Here is a 12,718-nt window from a genome sequence, read left to right as displayed (position 1 = left end):
CAGGCGTCCTTCACGCTATTGTCCGGAGTAGATACGCGCAGGTCACGTGTACCCGCACTACGTAACCAGCCAAGCATCCCCGAATGTACACAGTAGCTTCATCGCCCATCTACTTCCCTAGTAGTCCTCTCCGACCAAACAATCCACCCCCACCCACCGGGAAACCTTAAAACCGAACCAATTTTCAGCGCTACAGCAATTGACTTATCCACCAAAAGGGATTGGAAGAAAAACACACCAACAATGCCATCAAAGCGCTCCACCGCGGCGGCCTCCCCAGCCGCCTCATCATCCCCATCAACAACAGCGACAACGACAACGACGACAGCCGCATCCACCAAACTCTCCTCCGGTCCCAAAACCCTCTCCGCCAATTCCTCTGCTTTTGAGATCGCGCAGCATGTCTGGCAGCAGTACCTGACGTCCACGCCGCAGCGCACGAAAATGCTGGATGCGTTTATGGGCTTCCTGGCGCTGATTGGGGCCGTGCAGTTCTTGTATTGTGTTCTTGCGGGGAATTATGTATGTGTTATTCCTGCCCTGTAGGGTCGTTTTCTATACGGGTGTCTTTTTGGAGGATGTGGAGAACCTAGAGAGGATCCAAAACAAGAACGAAGGAAAGAAGGAAAGAAGGAACAAATGCTAACATAATATCTAATGACAGCCCTTCAACGCCTTTCTGAGCGGCTTCTCCGCCTCCGTCGGCCAATTCGTCCTCACTGCCAGCTTGCGCATGCAGACCACTAACGGTGGTCCCGGGTCCGGCTCCGCATCGAGTGGGAAGACAGCAGGGAAGGGGAAGAGTGGAGGCAAGTTTATGAATGAGAGTGGGGAGGAAAGCATTTCGCATGAACGGTGGGTTTCCTTTCCTTTTCTCTATTTCCAGCCGGGAAATTACAATTCTGGAATAGAGGACAATTGGGAATTGACTGGCTGACTGACTTGAATAGGGCCTTTGCTGATTTCGTCTTCGGGAGCTTGATTCTGCACTTCTTCTGTATTAACTTTATCAACTAGTGGGATTGCTTCTGTTCGTCCCTGGTGGATGTCGGTGTGTCTTACTCTCTGCTCTGGGGTTAGGGATGGATGGACGGCCTGGTTTGGTTTGGCTCTATCTTTATACCTCCTGGCCGGATTGTCGGACTATGAATCGTCTCGTCTTGTGCGGAATTGAATGTTTGCCATTTGACTTACATGCTATTTGTATACCTAGTTTTGAAGCGAATATCTGTTTGTCTAACTGTCTGTGTATCTATGTATTCATCAGTAGAGCTCATTGCGGTTCGCACTCGAGACTGCCTTTTTTATGCTATATTGAATGTCTAGACAACCACTGCGGGCTATACAAGAGCATACAAACATCTAAGAGAAAGATAAAGATAGCAAAATACTGTCTAATCTATCCGGGTATATTACCATCAACTCTAACACCATCCATCCTATTATGTACACAATAAATACCACACAACTTAGAACGCCCGTCCAGGCTTCCTCTTAACCTGCGGCTTCCTCACCACACTCCCACCACCACCACCACCACCACCACTACTCCCAACCCCATTCCGCGGACTCCCAGCCGGTGACGCCGACGCCGATGATGCCGACGAACCAGCCGTCAAACCGCCCACCCGACGCGCAGCCACAACAGGCCTCCGCACAGCAGACCCCGGCCGAGCCGACCCAGGCCTCGACGCAGGCCGACTGCCGCCGCCGACTTCGATCTCCTGTCTTCGCCGGGCGGGGTCGTTGCGCTCCTCTTCGCGTTGCTTTGCCAGTGCGGCGCGCTCGCGATCCGCTGCGATCTGGCTTTCGATTTCCATGCGACGGTTGAATTCTAGTTCTGTGACGCGCCGTTCGCGCTGGGAGTAGCCTTTTTCTTTGACGGAATAGAAGACGCCACCTAGTTCGGCGAGCCACTGGAGGGTTGTTAGTGAGATGTTGGTTTGGGATGGTTTGGTGAGGCGGGGTATTGGAAGTGAATGGAAGACGGAACAAGGGAAGGAAAGGAAGAACGAAAGAAGCAAAGAACAGAGGAAGGGATGAACGAGGGAAGGGGCGAGGGAAAGAGGAAAAGAGAGCAGGAAGGACATACATGTGGATCTACTGCTGTCACGGTGGACATGTACTCCTTGCTGGTAAGGATCAGCTCGTGGTAGACCACATACTCTGGGACGTAGCCCAAGCCGTAAAGAGCACTGGTCGGATGCAGTGCCATAGTGACGCTAGTGCGCAGGTTGATGAATTCGCCAATACCCTTGACACGCGCGGCCTGGTGGTAGAAGCCCGAGCAGATGCACTTGCGGATAACGTCCCAGTCGGTGCCGCAGCTGGTGAGGGGCATCTTCTGCGCGACCATGATGTCGTGCAGCTGCTCGCGCACTTCCTTGCCGCGCCGCAGCGCCTTAGAGTGCAGGAAGTGCTTGTTGCACCAGCTGTCGGAGTAGCCGTTGGATCGCCACTGTGTGTATACGTGGAGCAGCGTGAGGTGGTCCGACTCTGGGACGAAGAATTTCTCCCGCGCCGCGTCAGATTCCTCCTGTCGTTCCTTGGGGCGGTAGAAGACGCTGGGTACCGACAGCATCGAGACGATCGTGAGCATTTCCTCGCTGCAGCCGTAGTCTTCGCAGGCTGTGATGAGGAGCTTCGCGAGAGGGGGGTCCATGGGGAATGGGGTCATGTGGCGTCCGAGGGAGGTGAGATCACCGAGGTTATCCAGCGCTCCCAGCGACCAAAGCTCAAAGAGGGACGTCGTGATGGTTTCCTGCGGCGGCGGGTCCATGAAGTCGAAGTCCAGGAGGTCTTTGACCCCGAGGGATTTGAGGAGAAGGACGGTGTTGGAGAGACTGGTGCGCTGGATTTCGGGGATGGTCTGTATGTACATCTCGTTCTTATATGCGATCTCCGTGTAAAGACGATATGCCTTTCCGGGCCCCGTGCGCCCTGCTCGTCCCGAACGCTGGTTGGCATTGGCTTGTGAGATCGGTGTGATCTGGAGCGTGTCCATGCCCATACGTGGGTTGTACACCTTGAGCTTGGAATAGCCCGAATCGACCACGAACATGATACCATCCACGGTCAAGCTGGTTTCGGCGATGTTTGTGGCCACGATGACCTTCCGCACGCCTGGGGCGGCTCTCTCAAAGATTCTGGCCTGCTGTTCTGCAGGCATCTGACTGTAGATGGGCAGGATGCTGAGCTTTGGCGGGTCGTTCAGCAACTTCAACCTCTCGTCCACTAGTTCGCACGTGGCTTCAATATCTTCCTGTCCCGTCATGAAAACTAAGATGTCACCCTGGCCTTGGGAAACGTGGATGGCCAAGACCTGCTTGACTGCGCTATCAACGTAATCCTCGCAAGGCGTGCGTGAAAAGTGAAGATCCACGGGGAACGTTCGACCGGGAATGACAAATTCGGGGGCACCGCCGTAGAACCTGGAGAAGCGCTCTGCGTTCATGGTGGCTGATGTGACAATCAACTTTAAGTCCCTTCGCCGAGCGAGCACTTTCTTCAGCAGCCCCATCAAGACATCGGTGTTCAAAGCCCGCTCGTGTGCTTCGTCCATGATGATACACGAGTATTTGTCGAGATCTTGGTGCACAAGCGATTCTCGCAACAGGACACCGTCCGTCATGTACTTGATCACCGTTTTGTCACTCGTGCAATCCTCAAAGCGGATGGCGTATCCGACCTCCTCGCCCAAACCAACCTCCATTTCTTCACTGACACGTTTCGCAACGCTCATGGCCGCCACGCGGCGAGGCTGCGTGCACCCGATCAAGCCGGACTTCGAGTACCCGTCTTCGTGTAGGAATTGAGTCAACTGGGTTGTCTTTCCCGAGCCGGTCTCACCGATGACGACCACTACCTGATTATCTCGGATAACGCGTAGCAAGTCCTCCCGCACGGCGAACGCCGGCAAGAACTCTCTCTGCTCGCGGAGCGTCTTGCTCTTGCTGAAAGAGCTCTGCCCACCCTCGTCCTTCTTCATGTGCTGCGCAAATTTATTCCCACCCTTGTATGTATCCTCCACGGGCAGCGCCACCGCACTGTCTCCCTCATCTTCCTTGACGCCCATCAGGTTGCCGAGCGCCGTGCCTGCCATCGTCGTCGCCTCTTGAGCCTGCTTCTGTCGTTCGCGGTTTTGCCGTCGCTCCCGAACAACTTTGCTCCCTTTGCGACTGAAGACGGCCAGATCGCTCTGCGGGTCGCGGACCGCCGAAACGGGCTCCAGTTGCTTGGTGAAGATCGTGCGACCATCGAGGAAGGGCGGGCGCAGGTCGTGCACCAGCAGATGGACACGCGTGCCTTCGTCATCTTCGGGGGCGAAATCAGCGTCGAAGTCTCGTCGTTGTGCCACGCCCGACGTCAGCATGCGATTCGTCTCCCAGTTGTCTATGTCTTTGCGCTTCGCATCGCGTAGTGTGGGGGGGAGATTGGAGCTCTTCAGCTTTTTGGCTGGTGGCTGGTCTTCCGGCATTATGAAGGGATCTCTCTGACCAGAAAGATAGAAGAAGGGAACAGTATTAACGAGAATATATAGAGAGAGATTCAAGAAGGTCACCAGGAGTAGATGCGCCTGGTGGTTGTTGAGGCAAATGGAAGAATTATTGATAGAGAGAGAAACGACGTTATCGCCGATGCTAGACAAACAGTACAAACACAGGTTGTATCACGTGATATTGTATAGATCCATCCTCGTTCTTGGACGGTAACATACGGAATGATCTTGTTCATAGGTACTTGAAGTCATTGATTTGGCTTGGAGTGGTTTATTATTACTTGCGTCTACAGCTTTTTATCATGAGCCACCTCATTCTGGGCCAGGCGTCAGCCCTAGGCTATGTCCTGAGTTTGCAGCCGGAGTATTTTGCGCCAGCGGGATTCGTTCTCCCATCTAGACGTACATTTCATTGCTCGACTGTATGCGTCTTCGTCTGTATACTAGTCTCTTAAGTGATACAATACTTGGCCTTTTTGTATAAGTAGCATCTAACGCAGTATCTCTTATCTGTTGTCGTTCATCCGTCAAGGTGTGATATGTCGGGGATTAACATTCCACTGCGAAGAATACGCTGAAAGTTTGTACATACATATCAATATAATCACATCTGGATTGAATAATCTTGTGCAAAAGAATGAAGAAGAAGATATTGATGGTGTTAGGAAAGACTCCTCATCTATAGATCACATGACCTTTATCCTTTTGTTTGCCTGAGGCAGCAGACGGACGCTTAACCACATCCAACACCCCGCACCAGCTCCGACAGACCAGACCTACCTTTTGTTATCAATAAAACACAGGCAAAATGGCGAGCCAGCCCCAAGTCAGTCAAAAGAAGCAGCAGGGTATGTGATCTTCCGTCGCACAAAATGTACCGTCATTCCAGAGGCGAGCAACTGACACCAACGCCCCGCAGAGCTCCAGCTCCAGTATTCAAACTTCAAGAATACGCTACAGCAGATGGCGCAGAAGATCGGGGACATTGAGCAGGAAGCCGAAGAACACAAGTGAGTTTGGAGGTTATTTCATGCGCGACTAGGAACCGCGCGCGGACATGCATCGTTCGCTTTTAGGGACGCTCACGCTGACCCGTCCTTACTTCTAGGCTCGTTATCGAAACTCTCGATCCTTTGCCCCGCGAACGGAAATGTTTTCGCATGATGAACGGCGTCCTGGTTGAGCGCTCGATAGAAGACGTTTTGCCCACCTTGAAGACCAACTCGGATGGACTGAAGCAGGTGCTGGCGGAGCTTCTGAAGCAGTACAAGGCCAAGCAGGCCGATTTGGATAACTGGAAGGTGCGTTCCCCTCCATGTTCACACGTTTAACTTGTCAACATATCTGACTCCTTTGGTACCTGCAGAAAAAGAACCACATCCAAGTCGTGCAACCATAGTCGATTTCACGACACATCGAGCGCTGTTTTCCCGTTTTGTTTCTTTTTTGGCTACCATGAGGAGGGACATACTAGCAACTGGGAGACTGGAAGCCCTGAAAAGTCGGCGTTACCGAGAGTTTGAACATGTGTAGAGACTACATCATTCCGCCATCAGCATTGCGGGCTTGGACGGGTCTGGTTCGTTTGCGGTTGGGGTCGAACGGAGTAAAGTCGGAATGCCTTCCGTAGCACGCTCTATCCATACGTCAGCAAATCCACAACAGATATGGGACGATGGGGCGGGAAAAGGGTGTGCAGCAAAAGGACAGTCCGGTGATAGCGCGCTGGGGCGTTGGACGCACTCATGCCTGACTGATTCAGGCTCAAAAAGATATCAAAATAGACCATTAATGACAACATAAGACGATCCGATATTTATTTTTTATTTTGAATTATTCATGTCTTTTCTCCTGTACCCATATATCGGTTTCTCCAATCAATCACTAGTGAAAAAGCACAATCCTTCATTAGGATACGGTCTCAACTTGACATACCGTTATCCTTGGGCCTCTGCGATTTGCTAACGGAGCCTAATTCGGACCAATACGTGAGGGGGCAGGAGGAATACTCGTGCATTAGTCAATCAGGCATTGTCACGCTCTGTGGTTCGAGTGAGTTGGCCATTAAGACCGGGGTCCAATCAACAGGGATGGAAGGCGTGTGCAGAAGACGGTTTGATTTACTTCTTGGCTGCAGCTGGCCTGACCAAGGCTGCGACCAGATAGACGTTTCAACTGGCCTTGTCGACGGATTGCAGATGTATCAAACTAAGATCCGAGTCCGCCGCCAACCCCTCTGACTGGCCGCTTCACATTAGCCTCAACCAATCCTGTTGATTGGGGGGTTTATATCTTTTGCTCTATCGGGTGGTGTTGCTCATTGTTTCGAGTGCTTTGTTTGTAGTACATCAGGTCTTGTTTGAATATTTGGCCTGGTTCCTTTGGATGAACAGCCCTGCTTTGATCTAGATGGAGGTACTGTCTCGAGTCACTAGACTAACTAGGCCGATGTTGATATTGGGCTGCATCAGGGCCCCCACCGCGATTTTCCCGATCAGAGAGGATGCATCACATCCACGGCCGTCGTTATTCCTTGACTACGGTTTGATACGGAGTACTTTGTGAGCATCATTGTTTGGAGAATGACGGCCTTTTGCCGTTATGCGCTCAAACTATCTGGTTGACCTTGATGCCTGACAGCGCATGCGTCGCTGCAGCACCTGGTCGACCGATGGGTGAGGTGGTTCCATTCTCTATGGGGTGCAGATCCTCGTCGTCGACTGTACTAGCTGTTGACTCGATCCTGCTGGAGAGTTGCAATCCGGCGTTTCAACCCAGCCTTGTTCGCAGGCATGACCGGACGGTGATGGTAGGCTGTTTGATGATATGCAATCTATCTCCTGGTCAGAAAAGACCATCTACATAGATAAATGAAAATTCGATCTGAAACGTGATAGCCCAAGTAGGCGAATACCCATGTCAGGAGTAAAGACTAGCGAGTATCTCGATTGTTGTTGATGATCGATTGCCCTCTCGACCGATGATGACTGGATGGAATCACGTGAAATACGGTATTGATACGGACCCCTCCCCAGATGGCCGAGTCCCTGACGTGAGGGTCTATCCTCAATAGGAATAGCGCAGTACAGAGCTGTGTAATACGACTGTAAATGAGGACCTGAGGCCTTCCAGATTTGGGTTGGATTTCCTCTCCCTCTTTCAGGTCGCGATTCTCTCCTCTTCTTCTTCATTTCTATCATTCGGTCATCGAACTTCTGACATCCCGTTCATCTAGTATCATCGCTTTTTAACCCCGTGTTTTGTTGGAGAAGAAACCCCGGTTCGTCTCTCGACCTCATTGGGTGCAGTTACGTCGTCACCAACAACCAGTGATCGTGGCTCTTTGCCAGGGACTTCTGGTTCGCCAATTGACGGTCTGCGGGCATTGCGGCCGTCTCCAGTAAGAATAGAGAGAGAGGTACCTCCATCTATCTATCTACTTGCATCGAATCTCCCTTCACGTTCGTCCAATCCCAGTTTCCCCACCCCCCTTCATCCCCCGAAAATCATCTTGTTCGATCGGCTTACTGTCCTCGGAGTCTTTAGTGCCTTACTGGTGTTGTTGTTGTTCTTCCTTTCCCCTCTGCGCAACGTGCCACACTGCCTAGTGACCCACTGGTTACTTCCGTGTCGCATTACCCGCGTCTCACATCCCGCGCCAGCTTCCCAGATCTCTCTCCGTGTTTGGAGAGCGCGCATACTAGTTGATCTTGCTGCATATTGTTGTAAGTCTAGTCCTTTCCTAGGCAGCATTCCCTCCAATATCTTTCATATTATGAGAGAAATGAATTAGCTGGGTATAAAGGATATATATCAATAATTGAAAAAAAGAAAATAAGAAACCAAAACAAAACAAAAGAAAAGAATAGAAAGGAGAAAGAGAGAAAAAAAGAACTCTGAAATCAGAAATCCAAGCGCATCTCTAATCGTCACTGGACACTTCCCCGATCTTCCCGGACTCGGCTGGCCTCCGCAGGGCAAAGCTATCGCGGAAGCATTGCCAATCCCCCACACGTGCTGACATCGCCCGTCCTCCACATTTAGGCTGCAGGCTACTGTGAAGCGAATCGCTGCCCAGCCAGTCCAACCCACCCCTGGCTTTCGTGGCGCTAGTTCCCAGTCGCGTTCGAGATCGCAAACCCCATCGCGCGCGCACTGCCTCCCTCTCTGACGTGGTTGCCAACGGAGCAATTAGACCCAGTCGCTCTTTCTAAACCTAGTAATTACGACGCGATCCAGAAACAGCTAAAAATCATGTCGTCGGCCTCTCCTTCGAAGGAACCTGAAGTGGATCCTGAAATTCAATCGGGTGAAGAGCAAGACATGGACAAGGACCAGCTAGAACATGGACAGGGTCAGGGTGAATTCGAGGTGAAGGAGCAGGACAGATGGCTCCCAATTGCCAATGGTTAGTCGCGTCTTTTTGCAGCTTCTCTGCCCTCCTGATTTGCGCGTGCCTTACATTTTAGCTGCTGGTCAACCGCCGGCTCTGCCCTACTACACCTGACCGCTCCCTGCGCCTACCCTCTCATTTTGTCATATTCCCCCAATGTCCCTATTCGTCAATGCTCTCATAATCTCTGCGCGCATTGGGGATCGCTCATGCGGGCGGCGGATGTGCTACCCTTGGTCCAATGGCCTTGAGACGGCCCCGAGACTAGATCGCGCGTAAATCTATTACACGGCGACGAGAGAGTCCCCGAGTTCCACCACACATGCTAATCGTCCATCTCAAGTGGCCCGCATCATGAAGCTGGCGTTGCCAGACAATGCAAAGATCGCCAAGGAAGCGAAGGAATGCATGCAGGAATGCGTGAGCGAGTTTATCTCGTTCATCACGAGCGAAGGTCAGTGCTTCTTCCAACCAAGACGGGAAAAGCGTGCTGACATGCCATCCACAAAGCTTCCGAAAAATGCCAGCAGGAGAAGCGCAAGACCGTCAACGGTGAAGATATTCTGTTCGCCATGACGTCCCTGGGTTTTGAGAACTACGCCGAGGCGCTCAAGATCTATTTGTCGAAATATCGCGAGGTAAGACTTGTGCAACATTTCCCAGGCCGCCCCCTTTCTTTCCCTTCACTCTGGCCCGTTCCGTGCTAATGGGATTTCTAGACCCAGTCCGCCAGGGGCGAACACCAAAACCGGCCAACTAGCAGTGGGTATGCTTCTGGAGATCCTGCCACAGGCGCACGTCCGGGTACCGCTGGTGCTCTGGGGGGATTTCCCGGCGCTGATAATGCCAGCAGTGTCATGAACCCGAACCTCGATCCGTCTGAACAGGAGACTGCCGCCTATGGTTACCCGCCTATGGTCGGACAGCCGCACAACGGAACCGGTGGCGAATCCTACTAATGCAACTTGTCTGGGGAGTCATCCGGGAGATCGTCTGGAACAAGCTGCGGTTTGATGTTTCGACACAGGCTAAGAAGGCAGACCGGATTGTCCTGTCGCCGGCTCCCAATCTCCGAAGGGAGATTTCTTGGACGGCCCGCATTTCCAGCTGCTCCCATCCCGGTTAATTCTCCCTGCACAGCATGTTGGTGACGCGGTACGATACAATGGTTTTTATGGGATATCTTTTAACGGATCGGATGAGCCCACCATCGGTGTGGGCTCTCGGGGGCGGCGCTACTAATTTCTTTTTTGTTTTTCTTTTATTTCTTTTGTTGTTTTGCGTGGTTTTTTATTTTTATTTTTTCATCTTCTGTTCTTACATGGAATTTGACGTTCCAGCCCTTGGTCTGGTCCCTGCGCCTTGCAAGGCACGGATGGAGAGCAGCTTGGAACTTGATGATACAATTGGCCGGTACGACGACAGGGCAAGCCTTATCTGAGGGCTGGGAACGTCGAGATCTCCATTGTATCTATTACCTATCCGTGGTTATTATTACGTTGTCAACAGTCTACCAATAGCTCGTCTGATGAAGGATTGGACTAGAACAATATAGAGAGAGTCGGGTCTCGCGGCCCATTGCTTGTCTCAGTCTGATCCATCCGTCACGGTAGAAGCGTGGAGCGGTTGTTTGTGTCAGGGTGTGGATTCTGCAGGGACGCCGTTGGTCGTACGACCTGACTAGCCAGTCTATCTATAGTATCCATACATAAGACTTCCATTGTATCCGTACAACATACCTACCCATACACAGGACCCAATGTACAACATATCTATCTATAGAGTACAACAGTTACATCGGTCCCATTCCCTTTCCACACCTCGCGCACACTCTGCTCAACAACCTACCCATATACAAACCGCCGCCAATTCCCAGCCAACCGCCGAACCCCTTCTTCCAACGGCCACTCCCGCAACTCGCAAACCTGCCTCGTGACCTTCTCCAACAGCTCGTCCATCGCCGGCCCCGCCGTGTGCAGATCACTCTCGACGAGGATTCGATCGTCGGGGAGGGCTTTGATCACTGCCATGACTTTGGCCGAGGAAGGTCCGCTGAAGTTGATGACTGCTGAGAAGGAGAAATATACGTCTGATGGGTTGGTCGGGTCGAGGAATTGTTTGAGGGGTTCTGTGGGGCCGGAGTAGGAGTGCATGCAGATGCGGGGCGGGAAGGGGAGTGGTTGGGTTCCGCCTGGTTGTGCGTGTTGGCCTTCTTGCCCTTCCTCGGCATCGCTGTCGCTATCAGCATGCGCCTCAGCAGCACTATACCGCCGCCGTCTCTCCCTCCTCGACGGTTTCTTCCGCTCGTACCCCGCCCACAACCCGCGCAACAAGGTAACGACCAGCCCGTGCGCCTGCACGCTGTGCACGGAGACAGGCCGGCCCAGCTCACCCGCTAACCGCAGCTGCGCCTCCAGCACGACCTTCTGGTGCTCCATTTGGACCCTGTGTGGGGAGAGAGTGCGCCCTTCGCGCGAGCCTGGCGTTGTGTTCGGATCGCGCGCGGCTTCTTCCTCGTCTGTCCAGGGGCTGGGGAGGCGGAAGGAGCGGTCGAGGCCGATTTCGCCGACTAGGGAGGTGGGGTGGGAGGTTAGACGGGTGCGGGTTTCGGAGAGGAGTTGTGAGAGGGGGGTTGGGGTGGGGAGGCTGGAGATGAAGGTCGAGGTTGGTGGGGGGTGGAGGACTTGGGTGTAGTGGGTTGTTTTGGTGTCGTTGTCGTTGGTGGTGTTGGTATTGGTGTCGTTGTAGATTTGGTGCGCGAACCATGGATGCCAGCCGAAACAGGGGAGGACTTTGGGTGGTTTTTCTGGCGTGTTTGTGTCTGTGTTTGGATTATGTGGAGATATGGATTGGGCTATTTGCAGGACGAGGTCTTGGTCTTGACCGCGTGTGGACATGACTGTTAGAGAGGCGGCTTTCATGTCTGGGATGGAGGCGATGGAGGCCATTGTGTCGGTGGGGTGGCAGTGGGCGTCGTGGACGCCGAGGTGCCAGGGGAAGCTGTCTTCATGGTTGGCGTTTGGTGTAGTCATTATTGGATGTATATACAATATTGTGTAGTCGTGTTGAAGGAGGAGAGGAGGAGGAGAAGATTGATGGTGGGGAGAGTTGATGCTTATCAACTTATCGGTTGGATCGGGTGATGTAATCGTGGGTCTCCCAACTATAACTATATATGGAGAGTATGATTCTACTTGATTAGAGTTAAATTAATAGTTTATTTTCTATTAGGACAATCTACTTCTTCCAATCCACGTGGTGGAAATGATATCCAGAGTATAAATCCCTTGGTTGGAGGGTCTATCGTGAATATGGAATGGACTTATAGGGCTACATTATACAGCTCTCTTGTCCCTTTTCTCTTCTTTCCATCTTACTCCATGTCAAACCAAAGAGTATCTTGACTTCCCAATGCGTGCTCCCAACATGATTAATTCTCTTTCTCACGGCTTGATGGCTGTTACTGCTTTTCATTGTCCACTTTCATCTATTTCAATGAAACCGGCTATACTGTCCGATACTAGTTTGATGCGACAGACATAGGTCTCTACTCTCTACTACTCAGTTGATATCCATGGACCAGAACGCATGCTTTGCATCTTCATACCAGGTCTGCATCCAATGATCCGTACCAATAAGGTCATGGACCGACGTCTGTTGGTGACGCTTACTCCATCCGACAGCGCTCTTGCCTTCTGAGAGACCTTGAGAACCTGCTGCTTGAGATGCCACTGGACCGGTTCAGAAGATACCGTCAACTACTTCTTTCATCTGTCTTCGCAGATATCCAACTCAAAAGCAAAGCATTCGTTCAAAATACTCCGGTA

The 12,718-nt window shown here is 52.1% G+C and overlaps 4 protein-coding genes across 4 annotated transcripts; 3 read left to right on the top strand and 1 right to left on the bottom strand.

Annotated features, from left to right (window-relative positions):
* The first annotated feature begins 99 nt into the window (after nt 1-99).
* BDW47DRAFT_98834 (putative oligosaccharyl transferase subunit Dad1) lies at nt 100-1,339 on the top strand. Its single transcript, XM_024820739.1, has 3 exons — nt 100-522; nt 665-855; nt 951-1,339. The coding sequence occupies exons 1-3, from the start codon at nt 244-246 to the stop codon at nt 1,015-1,017; spliced, it is 537 nt and encodes a 178-aa protein (XP_024675950.1). The 5' UTR covers nt 100-243; the 3' UTR covers nt 1,018-1,339.
* Nucleotides 1,340-5,220: 3,881 nt separating this feature from the next.
* On the top strand, nt 5,221-6,294 carry BDW47DRAFT_98831 (putative prefoldin subunit 2). Its single transcript, XM_024820738.1, has 4 exons — nt 5,221-5,346; nt 5,418-5,508; nt 5,607-5,799; nt 5,865-6,294. Exons 1-4 carry the CDS (start codon nt 5,307-5,309, stop codon nt 5,895-5,897), a joined length of 357 nt encoding a protein of 118 aa, XP_024675949.1. The 5' UTR covers nt 5,221-5,306; the 3' UTR covers nt 5,898-6,294.
* Nucleotides 6,295-8,528: 2,234 nt separating this feature from the next.
* On the top strand, nt 8,529-9,941 carry BDW47DRAFT_43017 (nuclear transcription factor Y subunit beta). The gene is made up of 4 exons (XM_024819015.1): nt 8,529-8,906; nt 9,235-9,345; nt 9,402-9,529; nt 9,611-9,941. Exons 1-4 carry the CDS (start codon nt 8,753-8,755, stop codon nt 9,848-9,850), a joined length of 633 nt encoding a protein of 210 aa, XP_024675948.1. The 5' UTR covers nt 8,529-8,752; the 3' UTR covers nt 9,851-9,941.
* A 529-nt stretch (nt 9,942-10,470) lies between these two features.
* On the bottom strand, nt 10,471-11,986 carry BDW47DRAFT_42991 (TatD family hydrolase). The gene has a single exon (XM_024819012.1). It carries the CDS (start codon nt 11,921-11,923, stop codon nt 10,736-10,738), a length of 1,188 nt encoding a protein of 395 aa, XP_024675947.1. The 5' UTR covers nt 11,924-11,986; the 3' UTR covers nt 10,471-10,735.
* Nucleotides 11,987-12,718: the final 732 nt, after the last annotated feature.

Source organism: Aspergillus candidus (assembly GCF_002847045.1).
Source record: "Aspergillus candidus strain CBS 102.13 unplaced genomic scaffold BDW47scaffold_3, whole genome shotgun sequence".
Classification (NCBI taxonomy): Eukaryota; Fungi; Ascomycota; class Eurotiomycetes; order Eurotiales; family Aspergillaceae; genus Aspergillus; species Aspergillus candidus.
Note: the sequence above shows the minus strand (reverse complement) of the source record. Positions and strands in the feature narration are given on the sequence as shown.

Bases quoted from the DNA above. Each gene is read 5' to 3' on its own strand.
- BDW47DRAFT_98834 (XM_024820739.1), top strand. From the start codon at position 244: ATGCCATCAAAGCGCTCCACCGCGGCGGCCTCCCCAGCCGCCTCATCA. The intron at 523-664 runs GTATGTGTTATT...ATCTAATGACAG, and splicing joins GTGTTCTTGCGGGGAATTAT to CCCTTCAACGCCTTTCTGAG. The intron at 856-950 runs GTGGGTTTCCTT...TGACTTGAATAG, and splicing joins GAAAGCATTTCGCATGAACG to GGCCTTTGCTGATTTCGTCT.
- BDW47DRAFT_98831 (XM_024820738.1), top strand. From the start codon at position 5,307: ATGGCGAGCCAGCCCCAAGTCAGTCAAAAGAAGCAGCAGG. The intron at 5,347-5,417 runs GTATGTGATCTT...AACGCCCCGCAG, and splicing joins CAGTCAAAAGAAGCAGCAGG to AGCTCCAGCTCCAGTATTCA. The intron at 5,509-5,606 runs GTGAGTTTGGAG...CCTTACTTCTAG, and splicing joins CAGGAAGCCGAAGAACACAA to GCTCGTTATCGAAACTCTCG.
- BDW47DRAFT_43017 (XM_024819015.1), top strand. From the start codon at position 8,753: ATGTCGTCGGCCTCTCCTTCGAAGGAACCTGAAGTGGATCCTGAAATT. The intron at 9,346-9,401 runs GTCAGTGCTTCT...CCATCCACAAAG, and splicing joins CTCGTTCATCACGAGCGAAG to CTTCCGAAAAATGCCAGCAG. The intron at 9,530-9,610 runs GTAAGACTTGTG...TGGGATTTCTAG, and splicing joins ATTTGTCGAAATATCGCGAG to ACCCAGTCCGCCAGGGGCGA.
- BDW47DRAFT_42991 (XM_024819012.1), bottom strand. From the start codon at position 11,923: ATGACTACACCAAACGCCAACCATGAAGACAGCTTCCCCTGGCACCTC.